This window comes from Triturus cristatus, chromosome 7 (assembly GCF_964204655.1).
Source record: "Triturus cristatus chromosome 7, aTriCri1.1, whole genome shotgun sequence".
Classification (NCBI taxonomy): domain Eukaryota; kingdom Metazoa; phylum Chordata; class Amphibia; order Caudata; family Salamandridae; genus Triturus; species Triturus cristatus.
The window spans coordinates 565,282,188-565,298,483 of record NC_140590.1 but is presented as its reverse complement, the minus strand read 5'-3'; the positions used below and the strand labels follow the sequence as shown (position 1 = coordinate 565,298,483).

The following is a 16,296-nucleotide window of genomic DNA, read 5'->3' as shown; positions in this document are numbered from 1 at the left end:
TTCGGCGCCGGAGCGTCGGTGCCGACAGATTTGTGTTTGTGTTTGGTCGGCGCCGAGTGTCCAGGCTTCGGCACCGGTGGTTTCGGAGTCGAGCTGGATTTTGCAGTCTTCGGTGCCGGATGCTGTTTTTCGGCACCGGGTGTCGGCTGGCTCGATCCCGAGCTGCCATGAGACTTTGGGTGCTTCGACACCGGGCCCGAAGGTGGGGTGATCGAAGTTTTGGTTTTGGTTTTGCCCAGGCCGGCAGGCGAGGGAGTTACCTGAGTCTCTTTGGTTTTCGGCGCGGGGGTGGGAGGGGGCATAGTACTCACGGCCCGCTGCGCTGGTGTAACGTCCTCCACGTCGGAGTCGTCGGCCTCGGAAGCGCTGACGACGTCTTCCTCCTGCTCGGTGTGTGTTTGCCCCGAAGCTTCGGCGTCGTCTCCGAAGATGTCCGGTGGAGCTGCCGAGGATGAGTGCGCCATGGTGCGTCGAGCTCTTCGATCTCGGATGGTCTTCTTCGATCGAAAAGACTTGCAGGCGGGGCAGTCTCTAGCCTCGTGTTCCGGAGAGAGGCAAAGGTTACACACCTGATGGAGGTCGGTGTGGGGAAATTTAGACCCACATTTTGGGCACTTTTTGAACGGAGTCCTTTCCATCGGCCGGGACCGGAGTCGCGGAGGGCCCGAAGGCCGGTGTCGATGTACGGGATGGAGAAAAGTGCCGCTTCGAGAGATGAAGATGATGAAGGAACTCGAAGAATCGAGGATTTTCCGTCGAGGCTGGAACCGTAGAAGTTCGAAGCCGGAGCACGAAGTATCACATCCGAGCCCGATGGCGGAAAAAAACAATCTGAGGATGGAGCCGAAGCCCATGCGCAGTACGGACCGAAGGAGGAGTCACCAAACTCGTGACTTCCAAAGACTGTCCAAGAAGAAAAACAAACTGCAAACATCCGGGCCCAACACCAGATGGCGACCTATGCTAAGTGTACAATCTGCAGCTCATATGCCTCGAACCATAACTTTCATTCAACATATAACAAGTACCCTAGTGTCGCACTAGCAATACCCCCAGGTGAGTTCTTACCTCCAGTCTCGTGATGGCCAATCGGAGGCCAGCTGCTCGCCCATTAGAAGAAGAAGGAAGGATCACCTGAGGGCTTCGCAGGAACTTCAGGCCCCATTCCCGAGAAGCAGAGGCCCACCGTTCACCTTCTTTTGCCATAGGACTTTCCAGTGCAGTCTTCACCATCAGCTCGGTTAGTCGCTTTCTGGGTCTGGGAGCATCTAGAATGAATGAAGGGGAGGCATCTTCCAGTCAAGTGACAGCAGCCATCGAGTGAAAGGATAGCAGTCCTGAAGCCAAGGGAGAGCAGCCACGCTTCAAGATGACAGGGAGGAAAGCCTCCAAGGCCAGGAAAGGGCAACCCCGAGCTGATGAAAGTAGCTCCTTGGCTAAGCGAGAGCAACTGCTGCAATGATAGAAACCCGCATCTCAACTAAAGGAGAGAGTTATGCAAGGGCAAAGCAGGATGCTGCAAGGGTTAAGGGAAAGCATCTTTCAGAGACAAGGGAAAGCAGCTGAAGGACCAAGCAGTCTTCACAGTAAGGGCTAAAGAGACCAGTACCTTAGACAAGGAAGTATTGGTCCTAGGTTAACATTAACAGAGGACAAGAGCACGCTGGCATGAGGAGTAGAAAGGTCACTGCTCTCAGTAGACCAGGCCTTTTACTCACCTTTTGTAGCCTCCCTGAGGTCCTTGAAGTCCGCTGGATGCAGCAGTGGGCGTGATCCGGGCAGGTTAATCATCTCTCGTAGCTCCTAGTGAGATAACATGGAAACAGATTTATTACTACAATGTGATCTAGCAAGGGAGCTAGTGCCTTCAAAGAAGAGGTTAACACACACAGGGCCGAGCTGGCAAAGGATGCGCCAGAAAGCCCTCTTCTCACTGTCGGAGGCAAACACACAACCTTGTAGCATTAGATATTTGCAACATTATTACCTTATTAAATCTGGCAAGACGAAGTGTATAACGTTGTATTCAGGGGAGAACATGTTCTGAGGTGAATCAACCAGGAGGCCACCAAGCCAATGTCACTTGTGACAATAAAGCTGATGTGGGCTCAGATTATGTACCTTCAGCATCTGAAACATTGCTGCAGTCACTCTGGTCACTTATCCGTACACTAAGCATATGCAAGAATTCAATTTCAATTGCTGACTGAGGTTTTAGGTCTATAGGGATAGGTTTACATTCCAGTCTATGAGAGTAGTCGAATGTGTTGTGATCTGTCGACTGCAGTTAAAAGATTGGTTCAATGTCTATTCTGCATTAGTAGAAGTGAGCAGAGTCAGTCAGTGCTCGACTGCCCATGACTAGGGGTGAGGAGAAATAGATGGAGATGAGCATCATTCGTAAAGCGGTGATAGAAGAATCTGAACGAGGAAATAATGCCATTGTATAAACGTAGAAAGAAGTGACCTAGGGCTGATATTTATGAGATGCCATCTGGGCAGGTGTGTAGTGTGTAGCAGTCATTCTTCGATAGGGATAGGAGGGAGAGGAACATTGGTACATGCACACGGCCTCTCCAATGCATGGGATAGAGGATCTCAAGCCACCTGAAATATCAGAATAGGGGGTCACATGAGCAAACACTGCCAGAGTAGGTAAGATAGTACTGGTGGGCAGTCACGGCACATGTGCACACCCAGGGGATGCTTGGAAGTCGGATGAGGGAAGTTGCGTTTAATCTATGACCAAAGAGCTCCATGAGGGGAATATAACATGCATATTTATTTGTCCACGCCCTTGCGTTTGCAGAGAAAGTTATTGTTTCCAAGGTATGCCCTTGCAGGGAAATGCGTAACATTTTATTAATACAGTATCAAATGGCAAAAACCAGCACAATACCAGCTATAATTACTGAAGATATTTAGTTTTTTCCAAGTATGCATTTTTATCAGTTCAGTATCATATTTCATTACGATTATGTAATACACATCATTACTTATATTAAAGCAATGTAACTGGCATGTGGTAGCCTTTTTGTCGCTTACTTAACACATGGGGGACACCCGGAGTTTTCAATTAAACTATAGCCTTCAAGGGGAACCAATTTAAACAAATACTCTGGTTTGAAGCAGAAGCACAGTGGCAGCATTATGTGCCAGGGCTTATCCCACCAAATCCCACAGTAACAGCACGATGAGATATATCTCCACATTTCCTTAGGTTATAATAAAACACGAGCCCGTGGCCTCACTTGACACACAACTTGGCAGTTCCTACTGCGCAATAACAGGGCCATCTCTACTGAAGTAGTACAGAGAACGGACAGCTCACTTGACAAGATATCAAGGGCGGTGTTTATCTGACTTGGTTTACGTTTCACCAAGACACCATCTCTCATTACTTATCTACCCCCTCCCCGCCCTTCAACCGCTGCACATCAGTCAATGCTGTAGTTTCTGCATAGGTCCACTTCTACAAATCTCTTAACCAGCTCCAGAGTGGCGGGCGGAAGTGGTCCGTCATGACATGGCAATTTGCCTTGTCACTTACTCAAGTGCTAAACCTATAAACTTGCACACATGCTTCGTTTTCTTTGTGCTTTCATGAGTCCCATCAAGCATGCCAGTGGGCTGTTCTGGAGAAGCCTACCGGTCAGGTCCAGCACGCAGCACAGCTCCTCCACCCAACACTGAGAAAGGACTGGGCTCCACAACATGTGGTAGAAGGCTGCCTCACCATCCGCACATCTCGGGATCACGGTTATTGACCAAGGGAACATACCCTGAGGACCCTCAGAGGAGAACTGGTATGATGGAGATAGTTACACTGAGTGTAGGTAAATCTATAACTGCGGGAAACTGTCCTCACAAATTGAAGGCACCTTGCCAGTCACCCCAAGCCAACTTCTGGGTCATCTGTTATTCTTACCATACCCGGAGGTCTCTCAACTCTGTTCGATATTGTAGCAACAAAGCGGAGAACACACGGAATGTCTTCTGAAGAAATTTTGTTTGTACGTAACTTTATAAATATTGGGGTTAATAATTTTTAGGTTAAACTACCCAAAGGCCCTCAGACTTTAGTGAGGTTTGTGCTCTAGATTTCAGACAAGTGACAACATAGGGAAACATCATTAGATTTTGTTCATCCTTAACTTCATTTGCTGTATTGTATTATAGCACAAACATATGACCGGTTTGGTTAGGTGAGTGTTGGTTTGAAACTGCTGCGCTTGGCAGAACCAGTGCAATACCTGGGTAGCTGGTTACAAAGTGTTGTTCCAGTTATTATCGGGCATTTGTTATCAAGTTGGTGCCATTTGGTGAAGGAGAATTAAGGCCGTTGATGGACAGTAGGATGCCTTAAGATTCAGAAAACAAAACACTTTTGTGTAGGTAGTTTGGGCTTGGTGGTTTTATTCACTTTTAAATGGCTTTTTAAGTAATTAGAACTTTCAGAAGTAGCCAATTAAGGGAGGAATGTGCTTTGGAAAAGATGCTCATGTTTCTTCAGACCAAGAACGAATCTCATAGCTCTGTAATGTACAGCATGTAGTTTGTAGGGGTCACTCAGAATGCACTGAAAAAGAGCTGAGGAACAGTGTAAAAGTCTGCATAAAACGATGGCTTGGCCGAGCAGGATACGGGTGAGGATACTTATAAGTGGACATGATTTGGACAGGTTTATTATTATTACTATTAATATCATTATAATTTTATAATGTGCGGAGCCAGCCCAAAGGGGTCTCCTGGCGCCGTGCAAACAGGAAGGGTACATAGGAGCATCAGATTTAAAAAGCCAGGTCTTCAGATCTTTACAGAAAGCCAGTAGTGAAAAACAGTTTCTAAACAGCTCTGGAAGAGAATTCCATAGTTTCGGGCCTAAATACGCCCTTTCATGGGAGTCAATCGGAACCTAGGCACAGTGAACAAGGCTCGGTTCAGAGATCTCAGAGGTCGAGTGGGCTGATAAGGCACCACCAAATCCTGAATGAAGCGTGGTTCTCATCCAGCTCTAGCCTTGAACATGAAGCATAAAGCATTACATTTCATGCGCTTAGAGATCGTCGGCCAATGCAGCTTGTGGAGAAGATGGGAGACTGAGGCAAATTTTGGGAGCCCGTGCAGAAGCCTGGCGGCTGCGTTCTGCACTATCTGTAGCCAACAAATTGGTTATATAGGCGAAAGTGGACAATGTTTGTCAGCCTTTGCACCTGTGGCCCAAATGAGAGCTCTGAATCAAGTATCACTTCACTTTGGAAGCCAAGATCTTTATTAAAGGGTCTTGCATTAGGTTTAAACTTACTGAAGCTGCACCCTTACCGGGCACTGAAACTGAACTGATCAGGTGGTTCTCAGACTAGTGAAGCCAAGCAATTGCTGTTTGTAAATTTCAAAAGTAACAGATACAAGGACACAAACAGGCATTTTCAGTGATGTCCCATTAACTTGGATTTTCATCCCAGTTTCTCTGGAGTCATCTGAAACTCTACTAAATGTTTGTTTATTCGGTTCTTGAAATGATATGTCAGCGGCGTCTTAAGGTGTTCTGAATGTGGGGGCGTGGCTTGGACGCCGAACAAGATGGCCGCCTGAGCTCGGAACTCTCCTGCACCGCGGCGGACTTTTCCTTCCCGATCCGGTATCTGCGGCCGTTTGTCTGCTTCTTGTGTCACCTTGGAGCGGACAGCTTCGCGCTTAAGATGTGAGCGCCAGTTTTCTTTTTTATGCAGTTTTTGCCCCGCTCTCGCTCCTTCATGTAACTCCCTCAGCGCGACCGCCATTTTGTCATCAGCGCGTCGTGAGCACGAAGCTGAGGAGGGCGCTGGTATGTTCCTCATATTACCTCTTCAGTGCCTGGACTCTGATACTATGACTTAATGGTTTTATCCTTATGCTCTTCACGTTCCTATCATGCTCCTGCTTCGCCAATCCTTCAGTCTCCCACATTTCTCTATTCAGCACTGCTTTGCCTGGAAAGAATGATCACCTCATGTTAGTTTAAAGAGTGGAACGCTTTCTTTCCTCTCATGAATATCGCCTCACGGAGGACCCCTGCCTGTATACTTTTCTCACCAAATGTTTCTTGAGATGCTCTATCTGAGGATTTCTTCAGGAATACGTCCTTTTTCTTCCTTGAGGATTTCATGTTTAGGGTGAAATCTCGCCACATCCTGGGATCTCTCCGCAGCTGTTTTTACTGTTCCTCTGCGCATAAGTCATCCGCACCGGCTGGTGTTTTCTTCGTTGCCATTGGAAGTTGACTCTAACTACTGGTTGGAACTGATTCTGATTTTTGATTTTTCCATGGTTTTTGCTGTGGTTCTTTGCTGTTCCTGAAATAAAAATAAAAATCCGATTTGTCATTGGGGGAACACGACTGGTAGGTGTAGCAGTGTGCGACCAATCTGATGTAACTTTATATTCAGGCTCCCTTGAGCCGGTGGAGTCGACGGACTCATGGTTACGCACCTGCACGCTAAGAGAGGTACTAGACCTGATTATGTTTTTAGCAGCTTACACAGCAACCCCACTCTCATTTTCCTACTCCCTGCTGACGAGAGGCAACTACCTCGAAACACGTGTGCAGGGATGGCACACGCCACGCATACTTGCACGCACTCTTGAGCATAGGTGTATCCGCCGACGCTGACCTTCAGGGACCATTTTCATTGGGGGAACACGACTGGTAGGTGTAGCAGTGTGCGACCAATCTGATGTATCTTTGCTGTTCCTGCTGACCTCTGTGTTCTCCATTTAAGCATAGTGAATTTTTTGCTCTTCACGCACGAGGTACATTGGCGGATTGCTTACTGTTCGTCCAGTCATTGGCAAGCTCCAGCTTCTATGGGCAAGCTACGCAACCCAAAGTTTGTCTTTGTGCCCTCGAAGAGCTCTCCTTCAACTGACTCTTCTTCATCGACAGGTCACTCTTCTCCCACAGAACAAATGGCGACAGCGTCTTCTAGCCGTGCTTCTCCATCGCAATCTGCCTTGAACAAGTCTTCTCCTTCTGTTTCCTTGTCTAAGCGCTTGAAACAAGATTCTCCTCCTCCTCCATCTGAGACCCCTTCATCACCTATTTCGTTGGAAATGCTGCTGGAGGAAATACGCGCTTTGCGCCCATTTGCGGAGGAGACCAACACGAAGATGCAGCTCTTTGAAGCCAAATGGTCAAAAATGGAGACTCTTATGTCTTCTGTGGAGCAGCAGGCCACAGAGATTCAGACTAATTCTCAGCGTATTTCCTCTCTGGAGAAGTCTCTTCTCACCCTCCAACAGCACACTGAGGACTTGTAAAATAGGAACAGGAGAAACAACCTGCGCATTTATGGTCTGCCGGAGTCCTTGGAAGGAGATGATCCTGTGGCGTTTTTCTCCTCTTTTCTTCTCAAACTTTTGGACATTCCTGCTACTACTTCTCTAAGTATCCAAAGAGCCCATAGGCTCGGCCCTCGTTCCTCCTCCTCAACTAAACCACGAGGGGTCATCATCCTCTTCCTAAAATTTACTGATCTTCTTTTGGTCCTCTCTGCTGCTCGAGCAAAGCGTCAAGTATCCTGGATGGGCCAGAGAGTTTTTCTCTCTCAAGAGGTCTCTAATGCCACAGCTGCCAGAAGGAAAGAGTTCCTGTCTCTTCGAGCTCCTCTACGTTCTCTTGGGGCTAGGTATGGTCTATTTCACCCTTGTACCTTCAAAGTGACTCACCAAAACAATACTTGGTCCTTTCAAGATCCAGCTGAACTCAAGAACTTCATTCATATTCAGACTAATGCTGGCATGGATACTTCCAATCCCGCTAATGGTTGATTACTATTTGGCTTTCCCGTTTTTCTTGCAGGTTTTGTGGATATGTTTTTTATCCTGGCATATGTTCTTCTCTTTTTGATGTGGTTCCTTTGTGTTTCCGGATTGGATTCCTTTTTTCATATGTTGTTGGCCTTCCTGTGGTTTTTGTTTAGCATAATTTTTGTATAATTTGTTTCTCTCTTCCTTTCCTAGATTGCCGATGTGTCCTCCTTCATCCCACACGGTTCGTCTTACTCATTCCCCGTCCTGGTGCAGTATGTGGCTTTCCTGGCTTAGGAGGTCACTCTTGTCGAATCCTCCCATACCCCACTGTCATGTCATCTCCTTCTCCCCCTTCAGGTATGTCTTCTTCAGTCGTCCTATTTGGATATGTACTGTCTCTCCTTGTACTTTTTCTTTCTTGCCTTTTTCCCTCTTTCCCTTCCCTTTATCTTTCTGTATCTTTTGACTCTTTCCTTGTCTCGCCCCTTTTTCTCATGTATCAGTTGGCACTGTTTATAATCTTTTTGTACTTATGGCTTTTCTTTGTTTCTTACAATTTTAGTCTTTTCAATTCAAAGTTATTTCATGGAATGTGAAAGGTTTTGTTAACCCTATTAAACGACAGAGAGTGCTTTCCCATTTAGCTTCTTACAACCCTGATTTAGTCCTTTTACAAGAGACTCATCTCTCTGAGGCTGAATCTCTTAAACTAAAGAGAGGATGGGTGGGAACGGTCTCATTTTCTCCTACATCTAACAAAAAGAAGGGTGTGGCCATTTTGTGTCACAAGAAGCTCAAATGTAAAGTTCTCTCTCAAGACAATGATGTTGAAGGTCGATGGGTTTTAGTTAAATTGTTAATCAATTCTGTTTCTTTAACTGTATTTAATGTTTATGGTCCTACCCACCCTGACTGTAATTTTTGGCCTTTAATCACTTCGAAATGTGTTCAGCACAGTGATTCCATGTTCATCTTGGGAGGGGATTGTAATCAAATTGTTGATCCTTTTCTTGATCGTAAATCCTCTGCCCGCTTTACACCTCACAAATCACATATACAATTTCTAGACACTGTATCTAATTCACACCTTATTGACTCATGGAGACTTTCCCATCCTGTCACTCTAGATTATTCCTTCTTTTCACCTCCCCAAGCCTCTTTTTCTCGGATTGATTACATCTTCCTTTCTCAATCTCTCTCTCAAAATCTCCTATCTTCGTCTATAGAACCAATAGTTATCTTAGACCATGCTCCCATTGTCACAGTCCTTGATCTTCTCCCTCCACATCCCAAGTCTTCTCGTTGGCGCTTCAATAACTCTCTTCTCATGGACCCTCTTTTTTCCTCTGCCTTTCTCTCCTTTGCTACAGAATTCTTTTTACTCAACTCCGATCCCTCTTTAGCCCCCCATGTTATCTGGGATTCTTTCAAGGCAACCGCTCGTGGTTTTGTAATAGATTTTGTTTCGAAGAAAAAGAAGCGCTTTCTCAATAAACAGAAAGAATTGCTCGCGCATATTAAGTCCCTAGAGCATAAATTCTATACTTCTTCTAGCAAAACTGTTTTACCAGATCTTATACGTGCCAAGCTTGATTTCAACAAAACCACTACCGATAATGCTTCTTCATTCCTACTACGGAGTAGTGCTCGTTACTATGGTGGTCGCAACAAATTAGGTAAACTTTTGGCCAATTATCTTAAGTCCCGTTGAGAGCGTAACTTTATAGAGTCGATCTACTCTTCCGATAATCTCCTCCTACACAAAGAACAGGATATCCTCGCCCAATTCCAACTTTTCTACCAGTCTCTCTATACTCCTGAATCGCCTCCTTCTGCTTCTCTTATCCAGTCCTATTTCGATAGCATCCCTTCCCCCTCCACTTCTCATCTCAACCTCCCTGCTCTTGATAATGATCTTTCTATTACCGAACTTGGCAGTGCTTTAAAGACTTTAACTAAAGGTAAATCCCCGGGTCCTGATGGCTTCTCTGTAGAATTCTATCTACATTTTTCAGACCTTCTGCTCCCTAAACTTCTCTCACTTTTCCAGTCCTTCTTTAGCTCTGGCTCAGCTGCTGGTACTTTTCACGAGGCCACGATCTGCCTCATACCCAAGGATGGTCGTGACCCCCAATTCTGTAAAAACTACCGACCAATATCCTTAGTTAATGTGGACTACAAATTATTCGCCAAACTTCTCGCCTTACGCTTAGATCCTCTTCTCCCTTATCTCATTGGCAAGGAACAGTGCGGTTTTGTTAAGGGCAGACTTACCTCGGACAATTCCCGCCTTTTTCTTAATGTCCTAAAAAAAGTACCTTCTCTTACTATTCCTTTAGCTGCCATCTCGGTAGACGCTGAGAAGGCGTTTGATAGAGTTGATTGGTCCTTTCTGTTTGCTGCCTTGAGGTGGCACGGCTTTGGCCCTAATTTTATTTCTCTTATTTCTTTACTCTATTCTGCCCCTAAGGCGTCTGTTTTAGTTAATGGTCATTTATCTCCTTATTTTCCCCTCCAACGTGGAGTCCGTCAAGGTTGTCCTTTGTCCCCACTACTTTTTGTTCTGGCTCTAGAACCTTTTTTTACATCTATTAGGAATAACATATCTATTTCTGGTTTTCCTTATGACAAGTCCCATTTGAAACTCTCTGCGTATGCGGATGACATTCTCTTATTTATTTCCGATCCTGGAAAATCCATTCCTGCCTTATTGAGCGAGTTTTACTCCTTTTCGCAAGTTTCTGGTTACAAGATCAACTCTGATAAAACTGAGATTCTTCCTCTCACCAAATTTTGTCTTCCTCATCAGTTTTCTGCCACTGGCTTTGCGTGGAATTCTTCTAAAATCAAATACCTCGGAATATGGTTTTCTAACTCCATCTCTTCATCCATTCGGTTGAATATGTCTATTGTACTATCCCGTATTGATAAACTGTTATCCTCCTGGAATCCTCTCTTTCTTTCATGGTGGGGTCGACTGGACTCGATTAAAATGATGATATCCCCCATTCTTATATACGTTTTCTCCATGCTCCCTATACATATTCCTGATATTTATTTCAAACGCATCGACTCCTGTCTTTCTAAGTTTTTATAGAACCATAAAAAAAAAAAATCGAGGGTTGCTCTAGTTGCTCTTCGGAAACCAAAATCGAATGGCGGAGTCAACTTTCCGGACTTTCGTCCCTATCACAAGTCATTTTCTCTCCGTCAGGCCTCTAACTGGCTTTCTCTGACGCCTTCCCCTCTTGCTCCTCTTTGGCTTTCTATTGAACGTTCTTTGCTTTCTCCGTTCTCTTTATCTGAGGCTGTGCATTTTTCTGCTAAGAACTTAACCACTCCTCTCCCCTTGTTCAAGCATACTTCCTCCCTTTTGCATCCATTGGTCCGTCCTGATCTAACTTCTCGTGAATCCTTTTTAGCCTCCCCTATTTGGTATAACTCGCTTATTCTCCTGCACAATCGCCCTATCTGCTGGAATGCCTGGAGGTCAAGGGGTCTGGTGTGGGTTAACCAACTCTTTGATGGTCTTCTTCCATGCTCATTTCCTCGATTCCGACTTTTGTTTAACTGCCCGCAATCCTTTTTCCACAGATTCACTGTCCTCATGGCCCTTATACTTGATGTTTATTATTCCCTCCCTTCGTCATCATCTCCTATATCTCAATCCACCCTGCTTCAGATTTTGTCTACTCTTCCCAAAGCCTCTCTTATTTATAAGTTCTTCTCCTCCCCCAATCCTAATCGTCTGAAATCTAAGCTGGAATGTGCTTGGGAGTCGGATCTGGGCTGTGCCTGGTCTATAGCTCTTTGGGATAAAGTTTGGTCCAGGTCCTTAAAAATTTCTCGCTCTGCCTCCTTGACCCAATCTATGTTTTTTCTTTACCACAGATTGTACCTTTCTCCAGTTTCTATTTCTCGCTTCTCTCCTGATAAAGATTCTAACTGTTGGACCTGTGCCTCCCCTAATGCTGATCTTTTTCACCGATTCTTTCTTTGCCCTTCTGTTGTCATTCTCTGGGGTCAGGTATGGTCTTATGTTTCTCGCCTATTCTCGATCTCTACTCCCTACTCTATCCCTCTTCTCTTTTTAGGTAGTCTTTCTGACACCTTAGATATACCCTCACACTCCTCTGGTCTATTAGATCTCATGCTGGCTCTGGCTTTTCAACACATATCCTTTAACTGGAAAGACCTTAATAAACTCTCTATACAATGTTGGTGGAACTCTCTCTGTCATCATCATAGGCTTGATGTGCGCTTTGCTGCTGCTTCCACCCCTACCCTTAATAGAGATTTATTCTGGTTGCCTCTCACAACTTATCTTGACCGCATGGCTCTGAAACGTATCTCTCCTTTATCCTCTGAGAATTTTAAACCTCCATGAACAGCTTTTTCTCTGTCCTTCTTCTTCTATCTTTCTTATATTTTTCCATTTACATCTACTTTTCTTCCTGTATTTAAGTATCCCCTATCCTAGGCTTTTTTGCTTTTTCTATTCTACCTATCCTTTTGCCTGATTTCCTTCCTATTCTCTTTATAGTGCCTTTTACCTATTCTTCTTCCTTTCCTTCCTTCCTTCTTCCCTCCTTTTCTCTCTTTCCCCCCCTTTTTTCTCTATAAAAACTTTTTATAAAATGCTTTTTAGGTTTCGTTTGCTGCGAATATTGATCTACTGTTTTCTTTTTTAATGTAGCATGGACTATGTTTATTTGAATGATCAGTATTTCGCTGTTCCTTCTACTTTTCTCTAATAAAGCATTTTCAAACAAAAAAAAAAAAAGGTGTTCTGAATGCATTATATTTGTGGCATGTGATCTCCAATACAGTTATCAAATTGCTAGCATGTATGTACATCGTTGCTTTTCAAGCATACATGCTCTGATTTGATGCATGTTTGTACGCCATTCTGCTGCTCCTGGAAGCCAAGTGTGCACGAATGTAATAACAATGCAACATGTAAAAGTTCTCCTAAGAAACGTTCAAATGCGTGTGTCTTGAGTGTTTCAGGAACCAGTAACGAAGCGAATGATCACGGACATCGGACAGAGCACTCGGCGTCAGTGCCGGGAAAGCCTGGCCCTGCTGATCAGGAGGCCAGAGTGGCCCCTTCACCGAGATCAGCGGGGGCGAACCTTCATTTGTATGGGATGTGCTCTTCAGCCGTGAATGCCAATACTCTCGGTGTATCCTGGGGTGTATTGCCTTTCTATATTTCTAATTCTGCCTTGATGTTTTACTGATTCTTCACAAAATGTTACCCACTTGAAACCGGACCTTAAGACAGCAAATACTGATCGCGAAACACAAGCTGACTGAGGAACAGAACTAGACTTCCATTGTTTATTTTTATTTTTTATTTTACAGAGTTTTATATAGCGCAAACTTGACCCGATCGGGTATCAGAGCGCTTTACATAGCACCAGTTGCATTACGTGAGGACACATTCATATTTTTTAGGCACGGGAAGATTAAGTGATTTGCCCAGAATCACAGGATGTACAGCGTCATTGCCGAGACTCGAACCCAGTTCCCCAAATTCGAGGTCGACAGCCCTAGCCGTTAGGCCCACTCCTCTTCCATGAGGTCATTTGTACTCTGTGATGCACCTAAAATTACGTTTCGTAATATTTCTGTACAGCCGATCTAATTAAATGCTAATTATATATTTATGAACCCTCAAGTGCTTCAGATCCTTTCCTCTGTGGCTGCCTCCAGCGTTCTATCTATCCATACAAATGGAAACAAGGGGATTGTTGTAACGAGGCTCACGCCAGTGCACTCCTTCAATGCTGGGCCTCATATACTAATATTTCTCAAGCTTGGCACACGGCCCATAACACAGATTCTGCTGGGATGTGATTGAATTAGGTAGGGGGTAATGCAACGAGGATTATCTATGACCAGCAAGTCATTTTAAAAGCGAGGGAAATGTCCTTGGTGAATGTTTGGTGAGAGGAGTCTGAGAGTAAAGCAGCCCTCGTTACTGGTAGCGAGCAGCCCTGATCATGGACTGAAGCCAGAAGGGAATGTCTCTGATCATGTATTTGGCAGTGTTCGTAAAATCTACCAATTAATAGTTGAAAGTAAGACTTGATCAGGTCGATGGAGCAGCATTAATACAAATATTTGGGGCAGGGTTATGATTTTGATCACCCCTCAAAAAATTGACTAAAGCCACACAGGGGAATAATTGGAGAGAGAGCACAAGTGAATTTCTGAAGCACAAGGAGTCTGTCTTGTGTTTGGGGGGGGATGTTTCATGACAGTGGTTCCCAAACCTTTGACTCCTGAGGACCCCCATTGAGTTACCACTGGAAGCCGGGGACTCCCAAGCAATTTGTAGGATTTTAATTTCAAACATTAAAACAGTAATTAAAAAAAATAAACACACGTGTGCGCACAAAACAAGTACTCTAATTACTAAGGATTTCAGTATTTTATATTGGAGGGATTGGCAAAAAAACCGAAAAATTTTAATGGGAAGGTTGATGCTGCATCTCCGGGACTAACTTTTAAATGGTTGGTTTTATTTCGCAGTACGAGGCTCCTACTCCTGCCAGGGCCAGACTGGAAACCCAAAGCAGCCCTAGCAAATGTTTTCACACCAGTCCCCATACGGTGCACACCAAGTGCAGTGAGTGAGCCTGACCACTACAGAGGGGGCACCAAGAAAATGTAGGAAACAATGGTGCATTCGTCAACACATTTATCATTATATATTGAATTGTATTAACTATTAAAGAATAGTAAATGATGACTTTATTATGCAGCAGGATACGACAATCTTTGTTGGGGTTCTTCAATGATTCCCTTATCATCATCCTCCAACAGTTCCTCTCATCTCTCTATAGCCGCACTGTCACGTGTATTGTATTTGTTTCATAGCATCCCTCATACCATTGTAGGATTTCAGAGCACTTTACATCACGCACATGTCGAAACAATGAATCATACGTGTAAATCAGTGTATAGAAAATGTTACATAAGGCAAAGGGGACTACAAGGTATAGGATTCACATTTCATTCATATTGGTAGGCATTTTTAAAGAGTGCTTGGTCTGGAGAAGCACAAACTCAGGATTCAGAACACAACACTGTGGTTAGCATTGACTTTAACAATAAAAATGTATTTCCACCCAAATAAACAATTTTGGCAGCATCAGGCTAATGAAAGACAGGGAAATAACACAAGTTACTTATTTGTACCATGCAGTTTGCAAGCAGCTCTTTGATGACAATGTATAGGTCTCTTTGCTAGATTATGATTGTCACTTATGAACTGCAGAATAACAAAAGAATCTCTGTGCCAAAGCAGTAACCCACTGACCTATGCACATAAAATACTGTTTTTTAAAATTCATGGTACACGTCCCTTGCAGTAGGCATATTAACCCTCTGTGCTACACTGGATAAGTCAAAGCGGCCCCTGGACAAAACTCTCATTTCTCTCCAGCAGGTAAATTAATCACTGGTGTTATCTTGACACTTTTATTGTTGCTCGAAAACTGCTAATCTTACAAGGCACTTTGCAGTGCTTTTAAACTTGCTGCCTGCGGACCCCCTGGGAATGTGTCACGGACCCCTGGGGGTCCGCGGACCACAGTTTGGGAAATATCAAAGTCCAGATCTATGACTGCTGCCTGAGACGGGACCATAGTGATGGCAATGAGTAGTGACTCCTAGACACTTCCTATTAGGTGCAAACTCAACGTGTTTACAGGTCAAAGTGCGTGAATGGCCAGACAATTGTTAACCAAAATAGGTATGTGCAAATGTTATTTGAAATCTTGCATATAATCCCACAGACTGGAAACAACATCTAAGGAATAAATCTGCAACCTGATCTGATACAGAGAAACAACAGCAGCCTTTTGTCAGATTTTCCTATCCTAGGAATCTTAATGTGCTGCCATATTTGTCATAGACGTAGTAAAGAAAATAACAGGATTTGATTCTATTGAGCGCTTAAAACACCAGACATGACCAGCACGAGAGTGTAAGAACAGATACATTTTATCTGCCAGCACCATTAATCAGTGGTACATTAACGTAGTGACACCCAAGCATCTTTTAAATACCCACTGCCAAATTGCAAACCCCACCTTAGATTCGTAAAGGTGATCTTTGTGTCTGTTCAGCAGAATAGGGGCAACGACCTTCTGTGAAGGTACTTTTTGTCATTAACCCTCTGGCCTGCCCATTAGTTTGGAGAATGGTGTGCCGAGCTATCACCAAATTGAGTTTCTGGATGGCTGCCACTTCTCCATCATTGAATGAAAGTAACGATGGTGGAGGTCAGAACAGCCAGAGACTGCGGCTGGAACTTTAGGGCAGTCATAGTAGGACTCAGAGATGAAAACAATGGCAAGAGACGCACTGTATTGCCAGGGTGCAGGACGATTTGAATTGTCAAGGTCAGAAAGTCAAAGAGGCCAGACTCAAACTATCTTGTGGCTATCCATGGTCTTCATCTTTATCAGGAGAATGCACTCTGTCTGCCGT

The 16,296-nt window shown here is 44.4% G+C and overlaps 1 protein-coding gene across 1 annotated transcript in view; it reads right to left on the bottom strand.

The window, feature by feature from the left end:
- Positions 1–16,296, bottom strand: part of FDXR (ferredoxin reductase) — a 229,380-nt gene that overhangs the window by 114,597 nt on the left and 98,487 nt on the right. The window contains exons 8-9 of the mRNA XM_085617083.1: positions 1,719–1,803; positions 1,069–1,268 (exon numbers count right to left, since the gene is read on the bottom strand). Coding sequence (XP_085473209.1) covers positions 1,069–1,268; positions 1,719–1,803 — 285 coding nt within the window. The remainder of the gene's footprint in view (positions 1–1,068; positions 1,269–1,718; positions 1,804–16,296) is intronic.